The sequence below is a fragment of the Miniopterus natalensis genome, chromosome 2, assembly GCF_054644295.1.
Source record: "Miniopterus natalensis isolate mMinNat1 chromosome 2, mMinNat1.hap1, whole genome shotgun sequence".
Classification (NCBI taxonomy): Eukaryota; Metazoa; Chordata; class Mammalia; order Chiroptera; family Miniopteridae; genus Miniopterus; species Miniopterus natalensis.
The window spans coordinates 104,296,194-104,312,276 of NC_142082.1; the positions used below are offsets into that span (position 1 = coordinate 104,296,194).

The 16,083-nt window shown below is 38.3% G+C and overlaps 1 protein-coding gene across 6 annotated transcripts in view; it reads left to right on the forward strand.

Moving 5' to 3' along the window:
* The first annotated feature begins 438 nt into the window (after window positions 1–438).
* Window positions 439–16,083, forward strand: part of DCP1B (decapping mRNA 1B) — a 50,417-nt gene continuing 34,772 nt past the window's right edge. For 4 of the 6 annotated variants that reach the window (XM_016224865.2, XM_016224867.2, XM_016224868.2 and 1 more), the window contains exons 1-3: window positions 439–589; window positions 4,728–4,768; window positions 8,886–9,013. In XM_016224865.2, coding sequence (XP_016080351.2) covers window positions 440–589; window positions 4,728–4,768; window positions 8,886–9,013 — 319 coding nt within the window. In that variant the 5' untranslated portion in view covers window position 439. Of the gene's footprint in view, window positions 590–1,746; window positions 4,431–4,727; window positions 4,769–8,885; window positions 9,014–16,083 lie in introns of those variants that run through there. The other 2 variants (XM_016224866.2, XM_016224869.2) reach the window with 2 other exon arrangements.

Below are 16,083 nucleotides of genomic sequence, written 5' to 3' on the forward strand. Positions count from 1 at the left end.
CCAGGGCCACACTTTGAGAACCACTGGGTCCCTGAGCTGACAGAAATCACAGCTCTTTCTCTTCGGTTATCTAATGCTGGAGGCTTATTTATTACTGCAGGTCTGATCACTGAGCGATAATCGAAAGACACGCCAAGGCACTGAACACCTCCAGCAGAGACAGTCCACCGCCGCCGCTCCCGGGCTCGCTGGGAGGACAACAGCTCTTGGGGGGGCGGGGCGGGAGGGCGGAGCGCCCGCCCGGCTTGCAGTTGCCAGGGGCAACGATCCGCCGCGGGAGGGAACGCGGCCATCGATTAGTCGCGTCTGGGAGATGGCTGGAGGAAGGAGTCCCCGAGCGCGCGGTCGCCGCGGAGCTCGGTGGCGGGCAGCTCGCTCGTTCTGCGATCCACTAGAGTGGCTGCCGAGGGCTCGGGTGGCTGTCGGGCAGGGCGGGAAGATGGCGGCGGTAGCGGCGCGCGGCCCGGTGGGGAAGGGGCGCGACATCAGCCTGGCGGCCCTGCAGCGCCACGACCCCTATATCAACCGCATCGTAGACGTGGCCAGCCAGGTGGCTCTGTACACTTTCGGTCATCGGGCCAACGAGTGGGTGCGTGCGGACGCGACGGGCCGTGCAGGCAGGCGGGGTGGGGACGGGGTCGTCACACCCGGGCTCGAGCCCCTAGGGGAGGGGACGCGACGCCCTGGAGGATGGAGGTGGACGGTGGTGGCTCGCGGGCTCCAGGCCGAAGTTGGGGGGATTGCACTCGTGCGCCTCGGGGTCTGGGGGAGAGGGGGGCTGACCTGTGAAACCTTCTGAAACTGGGGCAAGACTTAAATACCTGCGCTACCCCCGTCTGGGAGACCGGACGGGCCGGGGCCCTGAGGCCGGACGGAAAGAGAGGACGCGGTGCCTTGAGGCCGGAAGACTGATGCTCCGGGGACGCGGCGCGGAGCGCGAGCTGGTACCGGGGGCGGGGGGAGGCGGGCGCGAGCGCAGCGCCGCGGCTCTGAACTTCAGGCGCGGACGGGACCGGGACGGAGAGCAGCCGAACCTTGAGAGCGGGAGGAAGCCGGAGCTGCGAGCTCGGGGACGCCGCCGGGGAGGAACGGACGTCGGGGAGTAAAGACGAGGGGGCTGGGTCTGACTCCCGGGAAGATGATTACACCACAGCCACCACGGCCGAAACTGAGTTTAATGCCCGAGTGCATTGCGAGCCCGACTGTTTTAGGGCTCTTGTCACCCCAAACCCCAGTAAACAGCGATGGAATGAAGTTTAGTTCCCGCAGTTACAGTGGGGGAGGAGCGCGGGACGTGTGAGCCCTCCCGCAGGTTGCAAGTGGACTTTGAATTTAAGAGAAATGGATTTTTTCCTCCGAGTGATTTTTGTCCACATAACATTAATCCGTCAATTATATTACCATCCATCCATTACTTCTAAATAAGTTACAAAACAATATAAAGTACTGAGCCTGGATGAATGGACTTCAGATTTGTAAAAATTGTGTTCTCCAAGACGGTATCAAACATCAAAATTTAAGCAAGAAAACATCCATATTGAATAAATTCGTGTATTTTTAAACACCCACATTCATTTTTATATAGCCTACTTATTCACCTGAAAATCACTAACAAAAATAAAAAGATAAAAGTTAAGTCTTAAAATGAGCAAGAAGAGAACACTTTTGCCCTAAACTCTTAACTGAGGAGAATTACTGAAATGGACTTAGGGCTGCTCTCCAAGTACCCAAGCAAAAAAGAAAAAGAAAAGCATGGGGAGTTCTTTAATATTCATTGTTTTGTAATAGGAAGTATACCACTTGGTCATGAGAGGTTATTTCTCCCTAGTTTTCAGAGGAATTTGCCACCTGGATCTTTATATAAAGGACATCGAGCAACATAGTGGACAGTTTCGTCAATGGCAACTTAAAAAAATGCAAACATATTGTATACATGGCTTTTATACTGCTCTATAGAAAAATGCCAGAGGCATAATGTCATCATTCTGTCAAGGTAATTCTATAGTACAGGTCAGGATCAGGGATGTATCCTTCTACAAACTGACTTGACACCAAGATTAGAGTCTGGAAAATCCTGAAACATAGAGGAGAGCATTCCTCTTGAATAACAATTGTTTCCTAGAGGCTTTTGAGACAGATACCTGTTAAAATTGTTACAGAGGTTTCCTAGATACCCAGTGAAACCTTTATACTAAAGCCTCATGAAAAGGCAGAAGTGTCACAATGTATTATTTACAGGATTATGTTTTCCTGCTTCCTGGACTTGTTACCGGCATAATTCATTCAGTAAAAGGTCATTCTTTCAAAGTACTAATCTTCAAGGCTGTGTTAGCCTGAAAAAAAGAGACTCACTTTAGCTACAGAGCAGTTGCTAGGGATAAACAAATTGTCCCCATTGTCTCTATGTGCCATCACTCAGGCCTGGATGGGAGCCTTTTGAATACAAACCTAATAGACATATAAAGAACATTCTTGAGAATGGAGGAGAAAGCATATAAAGAAGAAATGTGGTGTGTAAAGGAAGGGAGTTCTTACTACAATGAAAATAAGTGAATGTCCAGGCATTCAGAGCAGGAGGAATTAGGAAGGAATAGTGAACAGAAAATGAGCTGCTTTAAGGTAGAATTAAGAAAGATAGGTCATGACTAAAAGAAATTTTAGAACTAGACTGACTTCCCACTACCAGGCAAGACTACGCCCCCAAAATACCCTTGTGTGGAAGAATATAACCCTGGTGTTATGTGTTATTTCTTCCTCTTAGCCCTGAGAGCAGTAGTTGTTAAGGATTTGATTTGACAGTGTCTGGAGGAAAATTTTGGTTGTCTCACTGAGAGCAAAGTGTTACTGGCATCTAGAGGGTAGAGGCCAGGGATGCTGCTAAATATCCTACAAAAGTGCTGAGCTTGAGAAACTGCCTTAGTGACTAGTGCCCCATTTTTTCTAGCTAGTAAGGTTTTCTGAGTTCTGCATTATCACAGTTACTGGGTATGAGACCCAAGCATTTGATATTTGTTCAAATATAGGTGACTCGAATGCTACATACATGACTGAGAAAGACAGATTTAGAGGATAAATGGAGACCTATTTTTTCATTTTAACATAAAATAATCAGTAAGGTATAGATTGAGTTGTTTCAAAGGTCTCAAATAGTGTGCTGAGTCCCAATAATTTGCAAACTAGCACTATTTTATATTCCACTGTGTTATTTCAAATTTTGAACTGCTTAATTTTTTAACACCTGTTAAATTATTTTTATAATAGAGCATGTTAAATCAATAGTTGTACTTGTTACTAAGTAATTTACTCTTAATAGCTATTTGCTCTTAAAAATCAGTTTGATATAATTTGGACCATAGTGGATTTTGTTTTCATGACTCCTAATACAGTTCTTTGGGCAGAGATTATGCTCTTGAACTAAAGCAGTGGTCCTCACATAGCATCACCAGAATCACCTGGGAAGCTTAATAAAAGAGACTGCTGGGCACCAGCCCCAGAGTTTCTGATTCAGTAGGTCTGGGGAAGGACCCAAGTATTTGCACTTCTAACAAATTCTCAGGTGATGTTGCTGCTGCTGCTGCTGCTGCTGATATGGGGACCCACTGAACTGTGAGACTCACTAAATTTTGAGTCTCACTGAACTACAGTGACCAAGAAGATTGCTGAAATTACTTGAGCTTATGAAAGGATCATGTTTCCAATTTTTTTAGTCTGTCTTTAAAAAGTATTATTTTAATATTACACCTTTGTACGTAAAGACTGTGTTTTTCACCAGAATTACAGAGTACTTAAACTTTGAATGACTATGGTAATGGGTATTAATACTAAACTACTATGAGGTTAGATAGAATGCTGTAATTAAACCATGTAAATAGCAAACATACATTTTAAATTCTGAATTATAATAGTCTGATTACTGGTTAATCAAACAAATGGGTACTTAAATTTTTTTTTAATGCAGTGTACTGGTGAACATTTTTATCAGGCCATGGGATCCTGCCTTTGTTGAAATGGAAAAGAACCTTTCTGAATGAACTAAAATGACGTCATTTAACTTTACCACTTCTCCCAGTTTTTCTTAGGCATATTTCTTGAGTCCTAGCTTGGTAATGTTTCTAACGTAATTTCAAATATCAAACCTTACTCTGTTCCACACCCAGTAGGTGATTGAAAACTATGGCATTGTTGCCGCCTTCTATACAGTAGTCAAAGTAGAATTATTGACAGATTACCTGCTCTCCTAGGTGACAGAATATAGCAAGAGAAAATGAACCCAGAAAATAAAGAGAAGGGTAATGAGATGCAGTCAGCAATGATTTCTGCAGCTTGGCTTACACCCCGTTCAGAGGGCAGAGGAAAAGGCAATGAGCTTCTTATAATCTCTTCTTTCTAATGAGATCCGTGGAGCACCTTTATTATTGTTTCAGCCAGAGGTGTGTTGCTATCCCTGCCTTTGGTAAAGAGAGATAATGATGGCTTATTTTGTAAATAACAAAAGGAAAATGCTTCCTGCTGCTTAATCAGCACAGGCAATGTCAGGCAGAGATCCTGCTTTTCTCCTTTCCCAAGAATAACCCCTCTTAAATCAGATGTTGCTTAGATTTAGTCCTACTTGAAACTGGGAAGAATTCCTGTTCTGTAAGAAGTTTATGTTCTTTAACCTCTGTGAATGTTTACTATTAATGAAGAGAATCTACATATTTTCTGTGTGTTTTGTTTTTATGTCCTAGGAGAAGACTGATGTGGAAGGAACCTTATTTGTTTACACAAGGTAAGAGCACTTTAGTTTCAGAAAAAAACTGATAGTCATTCTTTAATTGTAGTTTTATTTTTAAGACAAGTAAATGAAATGAATCTTAGTGAAGTTTTGAGTTGACATAAGGGAATACTGAATAATGTCACCTGGGATAGTGTGAGGCATACTAATTTCAGAATATAATTTAAACTTCAGTATAGGTGAACTTAAATCTTTGTGTGTTTTTTAAAGTAGTATTAAATGTTTGTTCTTTAATTCAAACAAAGTTCTTGAATATAATGCATTGGCAAGGAGCTAGAAGTACACTATTAAGAGTATTAGATTATTTAATCAATATTTAGAAAGGGGTCCAGATATTTTTTAATTTTTTAATTACAGTTTACATTCATATTATTTTGTATTAGTTTCAGCTGGTTAGATAATCATATACTTTACAAAGTGTTCCCCTGAATATTTCTAGTACCCAATGGGCACCATACATAATTATTACAGTATTATTGATTATATTCCCTATGTTGTACTTTATACCCCCATGACTATTTTGTACCTTTCAATTTATACTTCTTAATTCCTTCACCTTTTTCACTCAGTCCCCCAACCCCCCCTCCCCTCTGGCAACCATCTGTTCTCTGAATCTATGAATCTACTTCTGTTTTGTTTGTTTATTTATATTGTTCCTTATATTCCACATATAAGTGAAATCATATGGCATTTATCTAAATATTCCATACCCAGTAGCATTTTATTGATGTCTCCCCCAGCACCCTTGACTATTTAAAGAAGCGTGATCCAAAATTAAAGATGCCTGAGTCCCCCATTATTTAGTTAGTAGAATATGTTTCAGGATAGATTTAATACATTCTTTATTTTGATTATGAATACATTTAATAATAAGCTCATGTTATTAGTAATTTATATCAGATATTGTTACTGTCACGCACACAGAGACATATAGTATGTATATTATTTTAATAGATGAACTGTTTATTCATATAAAGTATCATAGCTAAAGTCCATCGCCATCAGTGGGGGTTCAAAGATAAATACAAAGGCCTAGTACAGACCCTAGGGGAGACAGAAAATACACACACACACACATATTTTTTACACATGCACTCACATTTAAAGATAAACTGCAATGCAGATAGACTACCCTGAGTGCCAGTTGATAGGTTACAAGCATTGAATGGGCTGCTGAGGTTGTGGAAGGTTCTATAGAGTGGTGAGTCCTGAGTCAGCCTCAGGAATAAAGGTAGAACTTAACTTGCATAGAGGAGAGAGAGATGGGTAGTCTCAACAGCAGGAATGGCATAAGCAGAGGCATGGAACCTATAGTGATAAAGGGACAGTAAGGAAATGACTCTGGGGCAGAGAGTTTACATTGGCTTATATTAGAAGTTAGAAGTTGACAGTGAGGGTAAAGCAATTTTGCTGGCTTGGAATGTTGGACTAAGGATTTTGAAATTTATTTTCTTAGAAGTATGGAGTTACTGAAGGTTTATGAACAGAGGAGTAGTAGAATTACAACAAAATGTGTGGGAAAAGTTAGTGTGTCAGCATCATGAGGATGCATTGGTTCTAGAAGAAATTGAAGTAGGGAAGGGCACTGAGAAGGTGCTTGCTGTGGATATGAGATGATGAGAGTGGGGACCAGAGTTTTGGAAGTTGAAATAGAAATATTTATTGAAATAATGCATGTATAGAGGGAATGGTGACTTTTTAAAAATAACATTAAGATTTTGAAATGGAAAACAGAATTACAATTATTGATGGAATGGAAAAATAGGTCAAGAATCTGGCTTGAGGATAAATGTTAGTTTTATTTTGAAATAATGATTTTGGGGTGGTAGCAGGGCATTCTGGTGGAGATGTCCAACCACTCAGGGTCGGGCCAGGGCTGGAGATACAGAATTTGGAGTCATCTGCAGTAATTTGGTCATTGAGACCATGAGAGAAAATCTGTTCTTTGAAGGAGAAAGAGGAAACTGAGGAAGGCTAATGCTTGGTTTTAGAGCCAGCAAGGATCCAGAGGAGGGCCAGCCATAAAAATAAAAGCAGACCTAGAGCAGTACAAAGAGGCCAGTGGTGGGCGTGGCCAGGATCAGTGGGAGTCTGTGTGTAGGTGGAAGCAGCAGTGGGAGTGGGGAGAAAGGACTGGATGGGCAAGGCCATCAGAGCAGGTGAGAAGGAGGTCGGTTTATTCCGTTTCAGAAAAGTGATGGGAGTGTCCAGGAGATGTAGGCTGTATTAGTTTACATTGTGTTCCAAAACATTCCAAAAGCATCGGAGCACACCACCAAGTGAGCTTGTTCAGGAGACACTACTCTGGAGAATTCTGAAGAATGAAAAGAAAAGCAACCGATTGAACTCGACTGTGTGCAAGCACATGATATGCATTCTCATTCATGTCTCACAAGAATTATTCTTTTGAGAAGTAAAAGAAAACATAGTAATATGCATTAATGATTTATTTTAGGGATTTTTAGTAGAGTTATTTTTTTTTTTTTTAGTATACCCAAATCAAATGTAGGTTTGTATTTTCAAGTACTTCGTAATTTACTTTGAGTTCTTAGTGGATCTGTCAGTTAAACAAACCATTAAATTGAGAAACAAATCCTTCCCTATTTCTTAATCTCTTCCTCAATGTAACTCAACAACAGAAGCCCCTCCTCCCCCCTCCCATCTTCCCCCAAACCCCTCCTCCTTCAGTGCCAGATTCTAGTATGTTGAGGTCTTTCCTCTGTAGAGAGTGATAGAAAGCTCACAAAAATCAAAAAGGAGTTTGGGGTACAGGAAGTGGAGCTGCCAGTGATATCTTTGCTCTGTGCCTGCACTAGTAGAGAAGTTAATGAAATACTTGAAGAGTCAAACCTGATTAAGTGTAAAAAGACCTAATCCTATTTTTAAAATTATTTTTTCGCTTATTTTCTCCCATGTCTTCCTTTCTGTAATAGAGTTCACAGAGAACCCACTGGTGGTTTATGAACTTGACACTTCTAAAGGCCTCTGTCAGAGATCTTTGGAAGTCAGTTTTCATTCCTCAGAATTTAAGTTGAAATGATTACATGATTATATCTAGTTTTGATTATATGCCTACTACCACTTTACCTCACTGTGAAATGAATTACACAAGGATTGCCTTCCATCAGTTTTAAAATTGGAGGGCTCAAAAGGAAATTCTGTAAGTGGTAATGTAGCTGTATTTTACTTCTTTATCAGCATCACAGATAGCAAGTTTATATCAAACCAAGATACAAACACCTTGTCTTCCTATTGCTCACAACACTTCTGTGGGTTTGTTACCCTGGTGCCCTGGTTTAAAGTAAATAAATGAATTCTGCTTCTTTCACTTTCAGTATGTAAGTATGTGGGTTTTCATTTGTCACAGAAGCTGCGTAGCTGAATTGCTATATGGCTGTCACCCAAGGGTAGACAAATGCAAATGTAGTTATTAGAGTTTCTATTCTGTATAATTTGTTCTTTCTGCCTGACAGAGAGTAGGCATTGAAGGTTTGGTGAATAAAATGAAAAGTAAAAAAAAGTCACTAAATACTATATTTTTATGGAGAAAGCTTTATAGTAGTGTATCTATGAAGCTGTTTGCTCTAAACAAAAGATCTGCTTTTAACTATACTGTATTTTCTCACCAGTTGATTGACCAGAGTTGCATGATTTATTTTAAAAGTTTCACAACTTTTAATTTCAGACCAACACCAAGATTTTCTGTTAAAATTTTCTTTATGTAATTGTGATGTACACTCTGTATTAACTCTCATGTAATTTTTAAAATAGTAATTACCATCTCCTCCTTAAAGGAATTTATAATCTAGGTAGGGAAACAAGATACACACACATACACACACACACACACACACACACAGTATGTAAGTAGGATTTGATTTTACCAAAGGGTCGGTAATGACAGTCATCCTGCAAGTGTTACATAAATTAATACATTAGTGCTATTAGCTACTAGTAAAGAATCATTGCTTTATTTGTGTACAGTCTGCTTGCACAGAGCTTTATATACATACAAAAAGGTTGAAGACACATTCAAATGTAGTTATAGTAAAATTGTACTATACTGAACAACTTGTCTTTTGATGTCCTCCTCATCCCTTGTGATCCTTAGGTCTGCTTCTCCAAAGCATGGGTTCACCATTATGAATAGGCTGAGCATGGAAAATAGGACGGAACCCATTACTAAAGACCTGGATTTCCAGCTCCAGGACCCTTTCCTTCTCTACAGAAATGCCAGATGTGAGTCTTTCTAAATGAATTGAGTGGTTTTATTTCAGCAGCTTGTCCAAGTGTTTAAAATTGTACGGTGTATGTCTTTGTGTTTGTGCTTAGTATCAGTGATTCTAGGGGTCAGCATTGGTTAGCTTGGGAAATGCATACCTAACTGAGGGAATAGGTCTTTCCTGGGGAAAGTTTACATGAAAACTATGTGAATATGATGATGTAAGTATTCAAACCCTGTCTTCTGCAGTGAGACCACTTTGTAGTGTGAACCCATTGGAGAGTCTAACTAAGTCTGATCAGGACTGGGTAAGGAGTTTTTGGTCAGGAGACTGCAGAGGGTCACATAGGTGGTGCTGTAGGACATAGAATTAGTGATTCAGCTGGTGGCACTTTCATCAAGTGTGAGCCTTCTGATAATATGTTTGGGGGAGAGGACCAATATTCTAGAATTGCCATCTTTCAAATATATAGTAAATGAACAATCAAAGTCCAAAGAGTTTTGGCCGTTAAAATTTTGTAACACTTTGTAATGTTGAAGTTATGTTAGGTAACTAAATTGTCCTTGTCAGGTTCAAAATGAGGTAGTAATTGCCTATCCAATATTCTGTTTTACTCTTGTAGCTTATCTGACCATTTGTGTTGGACCATTGGAAAGACCAGAGAAAAATTGATGGAAAATATATAAACTGCAAGAGCATCAACGTGTGTTTGTGTACACACATGCCCTGTGCTTTTTCGATAAGTTTCAGAAAGATCTTGCAGTTAAATGTTTTCCATTCATTTTCCACCCTGCTCTTTGAACTCAAGATACCAGATTTGCCTACTATATACTGTTCAGTGTAATCTTAATAATGAATGTAATACAAGTGATATTTAATGTTTGCACTCCAATGACTTGTTTTGAAGTAAATATAACATTCCTTTTAATGCTATATTTACTTATAATTACATACATATAATTAAGTTATATGATAGGTAGGCATCCTAATATTTAGAGAATATGGTTACATTTTTATGGGGGAAAAAAGGAAGCTATTAAAACTGTAACATGGCTTACTAATGATAGGTCCTGTGAGTGAAAAATGTAGTAGTACAGAGAAATATTTTGTTTTCTATTCCTATTTCTTTCCCAGAAGGTATAGTTTCATCAATTGTAGCTTGTAGTTTGAGTTGTTTGTATGCTTATAATAATGTCAGGTTTTATTTTCTTTTTTGAGATTATAAGATTCTATGTCAAATTAATATATAATTTCAATCCTAATAAACAAAACAGCCACATAAATAAATATAAAATAAGTGAATATTAGTCACTTATAGTAATTATTTTTGGTAGCTCTTACTTTGCATACTTAGTCTAGTTAGTACAGATAATATTTTAAGTTCTTTATACCAAAAATATAAAAATTACAAACTCTCTTTAATGTGGTTGATTTAAAAATTAACTTTCATACGTCCCATGGGACTTATCTGATAGGTAATACTATTTGGATCTAATAAACATATATTAAGCCTCACCTTGGTTCCAGGCCAATGCTGTCTAATATGGTAGTCTAGCTGCATGTGGCTATTGAGCACTTGAAACATGGCTTAGTCTGAATAGAGCTGTGCTATGAGTGTACAATACACAACTGATTTTCAAAGACAATACAAAAAAATGTAAAAAATCTCAATTTCATATTGATTTACCTGTTGAAATAATATTTTAAGTATATTAAGGTAAATAAAATATATTGTTGAAATTAATTTCACGTGCTTTTTATTTTTTTATTTAAAATTACATATGTGGCTCACATTTGTGGTTCACCTTATATTTCCATTGAACGGCGATGTCCTAATCACTTTCATTTATTTTACCGTATTTTATAATCACAACTTTGTAGCGTAGACATTTTCTCTGCCATTTTGCAGATGAGCAGACTGAGGCCCAGTGAGGTGACAGACCTGACAGATACCCATAGTTTCTGATTTCTCATAACTTTTTCTTGAAAATACTAATATTTTTGTTTTATAAATGAAGAAACTGAGGTTAAAGGCATTAAGTAATTACCATGGCCCATGACTATTTGGAGATGGGAACAGCATTTGAACTGAGAAAGCCCAACTGCAAAAGACAGGCCCAAGTAGTGAAAAGTACTAACAAATGAATGATGTGTCTGAGCAAGGTTTACTTCTTAAGACTTACTTAATCTTTTTAGTGTGTGCTCCATTGTTTAAAAAGCAAGTTTCTTTTTTAAAAAGTTGAGAATGTATTATATCGCAATTATTAGAGAGGAAAATATCAAATAAAAACTAATGTAACAAAAAGCTGAATTTGACTATTTCTCTCATATTATTCCCCTTTAGTAACCTTTTGCTGTGTTTTCCATTTCACAACTAAGTAAGATTTTTGTATATGGAGATATATTTTAGAAACGTATTTTCCCAAATATTTAATAATATATAAGATAAGTTATGCCCAGCCGGGAGTGGTTCAGTGGTTGAGCGTTGACCTAGGATCCAGGAGATCGGGGTTTGATTCCAGGTCAGGGCACATGCTCGGGTTGCGGGCAGCAGCCGATCAATGACTCTCTCATCATTGATGTTTCTCTCTCTCTTTCTCCCTCTCCCTCTCTCTCTGAAATCAATAAAGATATATTTAAAAAACAAAACAAAACAAAAGATAAGTTCCCGACAGCAATGACAGGTAGATTTCAGAGCCAGGCCAACGGGTTGAATATATCATTGTCTATGCTTACAAGATTAGAATGAAATTCTTTTGAGCTGCTTGATTTCATCAAAGACATAAGCCTGGAGCTTAGAGCAAATTATAAAAGGCAAAATCAAGATATTTAGGATCAAAGCTGTTTTACAAAACTCCTCCTCAGTTTTAGTGAATTTACTATATTGGGTAGTTTTGTATTAAAAAAGAAATACAATTTAAATTCTTCTTTAATATTTGTAGGACCTGGGAAAAACTGCTATAAATAATGGGAAATGGTAAACTAAATGAAAATGATAGGTACAGACAGTTCTTATCTTTCAAACTGGCCATATCCTAGAAATTCCCTTTTAAAATGATTGGTGGTATTTTAGTTATACATGGCAGACTGAACACATTCTTGGAACTATAGAAATGATAGTAAAGGGGGAAAAAGATATAAACCCACAAGAGTGGTGGATGCATTTCATGAAAAAGATGGAGTTAACAAGAAAGAAAGAGGAAGACTTGCTATGATAGCTTTATTGTTTATAATTATTAACTTTGCCTCCTTGCAGAAGATTATATCTCTGTTCTTTTGATGTCAGACTTGACTATATGATTTGGTTCCCCAACCCCGCACTGACCCCTCTAAAAGAATATTATGTGGTCACCTATTGAACTCAAATATGAATGAATTGCTTTGGCCAATGAAATGTGGTTAAGAGTAATATATGTCACTTATGAGCAGATACTTTAAGAACTAGCTCATGATTCATCATGTCTTTTTTCCTTCTGCTGTGATGACTAACAGTATTCTAAGCAGAGGCTGCTCTGTCAACCTGGGTCCTGAAATGAAAATAACATGGCACAGAGGTAAAGGCAACCCATGATGAACATGTAATGTGTATAAGAAATAAACTTTTGTCATTGTAAGCCATTGAGATTGTGGGATTGTTTGTTACTGTAGCATAATTTGGGCTATTGTGACTGATACACAAGCCATCTAAGAAGAAAGGAATCCAAACACAGGATGGAGGTAAAGGAATTCTGAGAACAGTGATAAAGAGGAGTCCCATAATGACTCCTATGCAATTAAATTAAAGCTAATTCAGTCTAAATTAAGGATAAAAGTCTTCAGGAAGGGTGTCCAAGGAAAAAATTACAACTGACAGTTTGAATCTGTTGAGATAGTTACAGTTCCTTTTTAAGAAAGTTTGATGATGATATAGGAACATTGAAAACTGAGATGGGGGGAAAGAACAATAACAAAATGAGGCAGTTCCTAATTCCTGGGAAAACAAAATATTGTATAAGAAAGGAAATATACTCATAGTGTATTATATGGCTTTGCAGATCATAATACTTAATTAAATTATAAACACTGAATAAGAAATTGTATTATACTGAGACTGCAAGGGTGGGGGAAAGTTTGTGTGTTTGCGGGAGTGTGTATATATGGTCAGAGAACTAAATCCTCCTCGATGGGCTTTAAAAATCAAGAAGTAGTGTATTCGTTCTATATCAAAAAAGATTTAAATACCAGAAAAAAAGTTGGATGACAAATAAATATAGAGAGCAGAAATAACTGTCATGGATGTAACTCAGGTTGTTTTGGAGGAGCAGTAATTAGGAATGTAATGGCTAGAGAAGAGTTCTCTGTTTTTATACACTTTATAGTATTTGGCTTTTAAAATTATGTACATGTATAATTTTAAAAAGATAAATATAAAAATATAATTGGATATCAGTACATTCATAAAAGTAATGGTCTAATTGGTGGTTAGGTTTTTAAGTCAATTCATAAGAGCCTTTTTAGCCCACTATACACCTACCTAAAAATAGCACACTAACATAATGATGTACCTATGAAATATAGCACTAGCATGTATAGCATTATTCCTATAGGAAAATTCATTCAAGAGTAAAACTTGTGTAGACCCCAAGAGTATAACATCCTTAGTAGCAGGGCAGGGGGCTTCTAGTGCCCATTTATAATAACAGATCATTTATAAAGCTAGGTATTCCTGTAAATTATATGTTAGCACATGGTAATAGTAAAGTAAACTTTGAAGCCTTCACAGCCTATTGCTAAGTCTCAGTTCTGTATTGGTTCTGCAGTTCTGTATTGCTAAGCCCTGCAATTCTGTATTGCTCTCTCCTCTTTATTCCCACATCCATTCCAGTTCAGGATTTCATTACCTGTTACTTGGAGTATTTCATAATTCTTCATAACAAAAAGATGTTAAGCTTCCAGCCCAGCCAAAATAGAGTAAGTTCACTACAACGTATGTGTCCCACTGGTTACAACTAAATGTTCTGGGCAGCCCTACCTGGTTTGGCTTAGTGGTTAGAGCATCGACCCGTGAACTGAAGGGTCCCAGGTTTGATTCCTGCCGAGGGCATACACCTGGGTTGCAGGCTAGATCCCCTGCCCTGCTTGGGGTACATGTGAGAGGCTACCAATCAGTGTCTCTCACATCAATGTTTCTCTCTCTTTCTCTCCCCCTCTCCTCCTTTCACTCTCTCTGAAAAGCAATAGAAAAAAAATTTCCTCTAGTGAGGATTAAAAAATAATAATGATAAATAAAATAAAATAATAAATAAATAAAATAAAATAATAAAAGTTTTCGGCAGAATAGACCCACTCCCCCCAAAAATCCTAATTGAGGATTCTGAAAGTAAGCAATAACAGGCATATTGGGGAGGAAAGTCAGAACCTGAAGAACAACCAGTATAGTGGTGAATTTCCTGATTTTATTCTTCTTTATCTCCTGGCTTTGACTCAGGAGTGGGCTAAGTCACAGAAATGTGGGCAAGAACAACAAAAAGCAAGAGAAGCCCTTCTTTCTAGTGTGGGTACTAGAGAAATAGACTCCTGTGAGTTACAAAGTGTGAAGAGAATTGCCCCCCTCCCCCTTTTTTTCTCTCCTAGCCCTACTTTGAATCCAGTTGCAGTGCATAGCTGAACTACCACTGTGTCTGTGATGGTGGTGGCACCTGAAGATACCAGAAAACAACTTAACTCTGTCAGAGGAACTGCAAACAAGGGCCCTTGTGGTCTGAAGAGTTTGGGGAAAATTCAATTATATATTTTCATCTTTGTTTTGCTCCACCTTGTGGGCAGCCCAAGCTGCTATGCAGACTGCCTGACACTGTGAGAAGCTAAAACTCTGAAAAAAACCCTGACTTTCTAGCTAGAGGATTGGGGAAAAGGGCCATGATTGTTGGAGAGTTAGGGAGACTCTAGAGGAGAGAGCTGGATAAGGAGATCCCCTAATTCTGGATGTAAACTGACACAAATCCTGGTCTCAAAGAAACATAGCAAAGACTTTGAGAACTAACCTACAATATAAACCACTATCCAAGCTCCAGACTAACTCCTAAGTTGTCTATACTAGGCAGATGCAAACAGCTCCGAAGATGAATCTGACATGGAAACCATTGCACACAAAAGGCAGGACAGAACTTCTTGTCTAAACATAACAAAATTGATTGCATTCTCAAACAAATTCTCTGGAAAGTTTTAAGAGGACTCAGAGTCTCACAACATAATCAAAATGTCCAAGATACAATCCAAAATTACTAATAAAAAGAACCAGAAAAATAGGACCAAATCTCAAAGGAAAAAAGTCAACAGATTTCCACCCTGAGATGAACTAGATGTTTTAATTATGAGACCCATGACTTTAAAACAGCTTTTATTACTACACTCCATGAGGTAAAACTGAATACTCTTTTTTAGAGAGAGAGGAAGAGGAAAGAGAGAGAGAGAAACAGCGATGTGAGAGAGAAACATCCATCAGCCACCTCCCATACATGCCCTGACTGGGGATTGAACCCACAGCCTGGGTATGTGCCCTGACCGGGGATAGAACACACTACCTTTTGGTGTACAGGACAACGCTCCAACCAACTGAGCTACAGTGGCCAGGGCTAAAACTGAAACTCTGGAAATGTATAGAAAGATAGAAATTTTCAGCAGAGCAGTAGGTATGAAAAAGAACCAAATGGAAATTTTGGAACTGAAATAATACAGTATTCAATGAATGGACTGACTCACAGAATAGAGATAACAGAGAAAAGTCAGTGAACTCAAAGATAGATCAGTAGAAATTATCCAATCAAGAATATAGAGGAAAAAGATTTAAAAACAAACAAAAAGACCCAGGATATCCAAGATATGGAAGCAACCCAAATGCCCATCAATAGATGAATGGATAAAAAGTTGTGGTACATATATACAATGGAATATTACTCAGCCATAAAAAAGAATGAAATCTTACCATTTGTGACAGCATGGATGGATCTGGAAGGTATACTAAATGAAATAAGTCAGAGAAAGAGAAATACCATATGATTTCACTTATATGTAGAATCTAAAGAGCAAAGTAAATGAACGAACAAA